The sequence below is a fragment of the Arachis duranensis genome, chromosome 1 (genome assembly GCF_000817695.3).
Source record: "Arachis duranensis cultivar V14167 chromosome 1, aradu.V14167.gnm2.J7QH, whole genome shotgun sequence".
NCBI classification, from domain to species: Eukaryota; Viridiplantae; Streptophyta; class Magnoliopsida; order Fabales; family Fabaceae; genus Arachis; species Arachis duranensis.
The window spans coordinates 103,893,149-103,897,248 of NC_029772.3; the positions used below are offsets into that span (position 1 = coordinate 103,893,149).

Sequence of the window (4,100 nt, forward strand, 5' to 3'; positions counted from 1 at the left end):
TTTTTTAAAAAAATAAAAATAAATACTTTTTTAAAAGCAGCCCCAAACCAAACCCAAAATATGGATTGCAGAGCAGCATTGCCAGCACATGTGATTTTAGTAAAGAAAAAGTTACTTGAATTTGCCAAGTGTCTGTAGCAAAGCAAATAGTAGATAATGGAATGCATGTCTTTTATCATGAATCACCAAGTCAAGTTTGAAAAGTAACTTGTAAAATACAACATTTGAAAGAAAAATCAAATGTGTAAAAATTCAACGATAGATAATAATTTTCAGAGTCAGTATATAAGGATACAGATACCGCCTTCTTGCTTAGCTGAGTTTTGGTCTTCTCTGATAACAAGTTTCTACTTTTTGAACACTTCATATTCACAACTATAAGGTAACCAAAATTTTTCACATATCATTTTTTTCTGTTTAATATTTGTTCTGACTTCTGATCCTTTTTGTGATTCTATTATTATTGTTATTATTATTATTATCTGAACTTTGAGATTAACCTTGTTCAATTTTAATTTTGTCTTCAACCTTATTCAAACTTCTTTAGTTAGATGTTCAAATAAGCATGTATGTAGTACCACATAGTACTTGTAACTCTGAGGATCTGATGCATGAACCTGCCAATATTTGTTTTGATGATTAGTCAAGCTACCACATCAAGTTAGTTACTCAACTGTAATTCAACTCTCTACTAATGCCTCTTCTAGAAATTAGTTGGAGTGTGTTTTTGCTGCACAGCTGTAGAGTAAACACTAAACACTCAAATTGGTTCCACCTAATTTCAGATAGGACATTTTGGTAATTGGTCTCTCCATCGCTTTCAATCGAATTTTTACCATGCATCTTGAATAAAAAAGTCCCTAAAAAGATTTTATTACAAGACAAATTAGTAACGACGGAGGGGTCAATCGGGAGTAATTACTCTGTTATGTTCTATTATTCCTTCTTTGATTTGCTGAATTGCTTATTAGAGTCTTGAATTGATGCAAAAAACATGCATGACAGGTTGAAGTGACCAAAGAAAAATGGTGAAGCTATGTGGAATAGGGGCAGGGTATGTAGGGGGTCCTACAATGGCAGTTATTGCTCTAAAATGCCCCTCCATTGAAGTGGCTGTGGTTGACATATCTCAATCTCGCATATCAGCATGGAACAGTGACAAACTCCCAATCTATGAGCCTGGCCTAGAAAATGTGGTGAAACAATGCAGAGGGAAAAATCTCATCTTCAGCACAGATGTGGAGAGGCATGTCCAAGAAGCTGACATCATCTTTGTGTCGGTGAACACGCCGACAAAGGCGAGAGGCCTTGGAGCCGGCAAGGCGGCTGACTTGACTTATTGGGAGAGCGCAGCCCGGATGATCGCTGATGTGTGCACCTCAGACAAGATTGTTGTTGAAAAATCTACTGTCCCGGTGCGCACGGCCGAGGCAATAGAACAAATCTTAGCACATAAGAGCAAGGGAATCAAGTATCAGATTCTGTCGAATCCAGAGTTTCTTTCAGAGGGGACAGCTGTACAGGACCTTCTAGAACCTGACAGGGTCCTAATTGGAGGGAATGAAGGCCCTGAAGGCCAAGAAGCAATCAAGAAACTGAAGGATATATATGCTCATTGGGTGAGTGAAGATAAAATCATAACAACAAACATTTGGTCTGCAGAACTTTCCAAGTTAGCTGATAATGCATTCTTGGCTCAAAGGATCTCATCAATCAATGCAATGTCAGCACTGTGTGAGGCCACTGGTGCTCAAGTCTCTCAGGTTTCCCTTGCACTAAGCAAGAACCCGAAAATCGGGCCGAGATTCCTGAATGCCAGTGTTGGCTTTGGTGGTTCTTGTTTCCAGAAGGACATACTCAATTTGGTGTATATTTGTGAATGTAATGGCCTTGTCGAGGTGGCGAATTACTGGAAGCAAGTGATCAAGGTGAATGACTACCAGAAGAGCCGATTCGTCCAACGAGTCGTGTCATCCATGTTCAACACAGTTTCTGGTAAGAAGATTGCAGTTCTTGGATTTGCATTCAAGAAGGACACCAGTGACACTAGAAAAACTCCTGCTATTGATGTTTGCAAAGGTCTTTTAGGTGATGATGCATGCTTGAGCATATATGATCCGCGAGTGAGCGCGGATCAGATCAAGAAGGATTTGTCAATGAATAATGTTCAATGGGACCATCCAATTCACCTGCAGCCATTGAGTTCTAGCTCTTCCAATGGCTTGGAACATGTTGACATAGCTGAAGATGCTTATGAGGCAACTAAGGATGCTCATGGTATATGCATTCTTACAGAGTGGGATGAGTTTAAGGGAATTGATTTCCAGAGAGTGTTTGATGACATGCAGAAGCCAGCATTTGTTTTCGATGGTAGGAACATTTTGGATGTTGGGAAACTGAGGGAGATTGGGTTCATTGTTTACTCAATTGGGAGCCCAGTAGAACAATGGCTCAACAACTCTGTCAATTCAGCAGTGCCCTTTTGATTTGCTTTCGTGCATTTTATCACTATAATATATAATAAGGCAGATGTTGAATGGAACAAGAAGAGAGTTTTATCCTACTATATCAGCTACATAGATTAGTCGACACTATTCTGCCATTTTGGTATTGTGTTATTAGACTTGAGGTTTCTACATCCTTTTGGTTTTTAGAACAGTTGGCTTGTACTTAGTAGTTAAACCAATTGCAAGAATAACTAGAGAAATGAGATGGGCAGTGGTTTTCAGTATGCCAAACATCAATGGCCATACATACTACATAGGATACATGGTTGGTAGGGCTGGTAATATATATTCTATTTGCGTGGATATGGTAATATATATTTTATTTGCAGGTACTCAACCTGTGGATAAGGTAGAATAAGGTAGGGTATGGTGCGAATTTGACTGCGGGTAGGGTATGGATTTAAGTATATTTTATCCTACTTTATCCGCACTTTTAATATATTATATAATATATATGTAAAAATTATAGATGTAGTGAAGAAAATGAGTGTTGAATTCACAATCTTTTTTTTATAAAAATTTGAAATAATCATTAAAATAATTGATTATCATATTATTTATAATTTTATGTTAAATTTTTTTAAGATTTTATTGTTTTTAATTTAATTTGAACTTAGTTTTTTATTTTCTATTTTATTAATATGTATAAAATTTGGAATTGTTGAATTTTATATTTGTTTAAAAATTTTTTATTTTTCTGCCGATAGAATCGAGTAGGATAGGTTTAGAACTTTAAGGTACGGGTAGGATTAGAGTTGAGAGATTTTTAACCCACAGATAACATAGGGTAAAGTTTTAAGAAAGTTTTAAACTTACGGATAGGGTTAAGGTAGATCCAAACCTTACCCTACTTTATCCATTGCGAGCATTAGTTGGTTGGGCTTCGCATGATGATGGAAATTAAAATTTAATTATGTTATCTTTTTAATATAAAATAATAAAAAATGATAAAGGGCGAGCGGAATTTGTTTTTGGCAACTAGTAATCAGTAATATGTAAAAATATGAATAAAAAATATATTGTTGTATTGCTAAATTAAGAAAATTGAGTTATGATTAAACATATTAGTTAAAAATAATAAATTTTACTAGTATTTGAATTTTTTTTTAAATAATTTTACACGTACATTTAATTACACAATGTCACATCAATAAAAATAAATATTTTTTATAATAACTATGTAAATAATTATATAAAAATATAATTAGATAATTGTTAATTTATTTAAATTTAATTCTAGAAATTATTTTATTTTTCAAAAGACCTTTCCTTTTTAATTCTTTTTAAAAAATAAAATAAAATAAAATTTGAGTATCTCTAAAATATTTCTCATGAGCAGGGGTGGTAACATACATTCTGTTAGAAGGTATCTAACTCGATCTAATTTGGTCATATAGGGTTAGTAACCCAATCTGTAACGAGTAGAATAGGGTGCGTGTAGATTTTTCGTGTGGGTTGGGTAGGATGCGAGTTAAGTTTCAATCCTATCCGATAAACCCGTACCTTATATATGTATATGTTATATACTTTATATAAAAATATATTTTAAGTAAATGTTAAATTAAAGGTCTTTCACTAAATATAAAAGATTTT

The 4,100-nt window shown here is 34.2% G+C and overlaps 1 protein-coding gene across 1 annotated transcript; it reads left to right on the forward strand.

Moving 5' to 3' along the window:
• The first annotated feature begins 246 nt into the window (after positions 1-246).
• On the forward strand, positions 247-2,839 carry LOC107468481 (UDP-glucose 6-dehydrogenase 3). The gene is made up of 2 exons (XM_016087788.3): positions 247-382; positions 1,006-2,839. Exon 2 carries the CDS (start codon positions 1,026-1,028, stop codon positions 2,484-2,486), a length of 1,461 nt encoding a protein of 486 aa, XP_015943274.1. The 5' UTR covers positions 247-382; positions 1,006-1,025; the 3' UTR covers positions 2,487-2,839.
• The last annotated feature ends 1,261 nt before the right edge of the window (positions 2,840-4,100 follow it).

Coding starts and splice junctions, on each gene's coding strand:
- LOC107468481 (XM_016087788.3), top strand. CDS start 1,026: ATGGTGAAGCTATGTGGAATAGGGGCAGGGTATGTAGGGGGTCCTACA.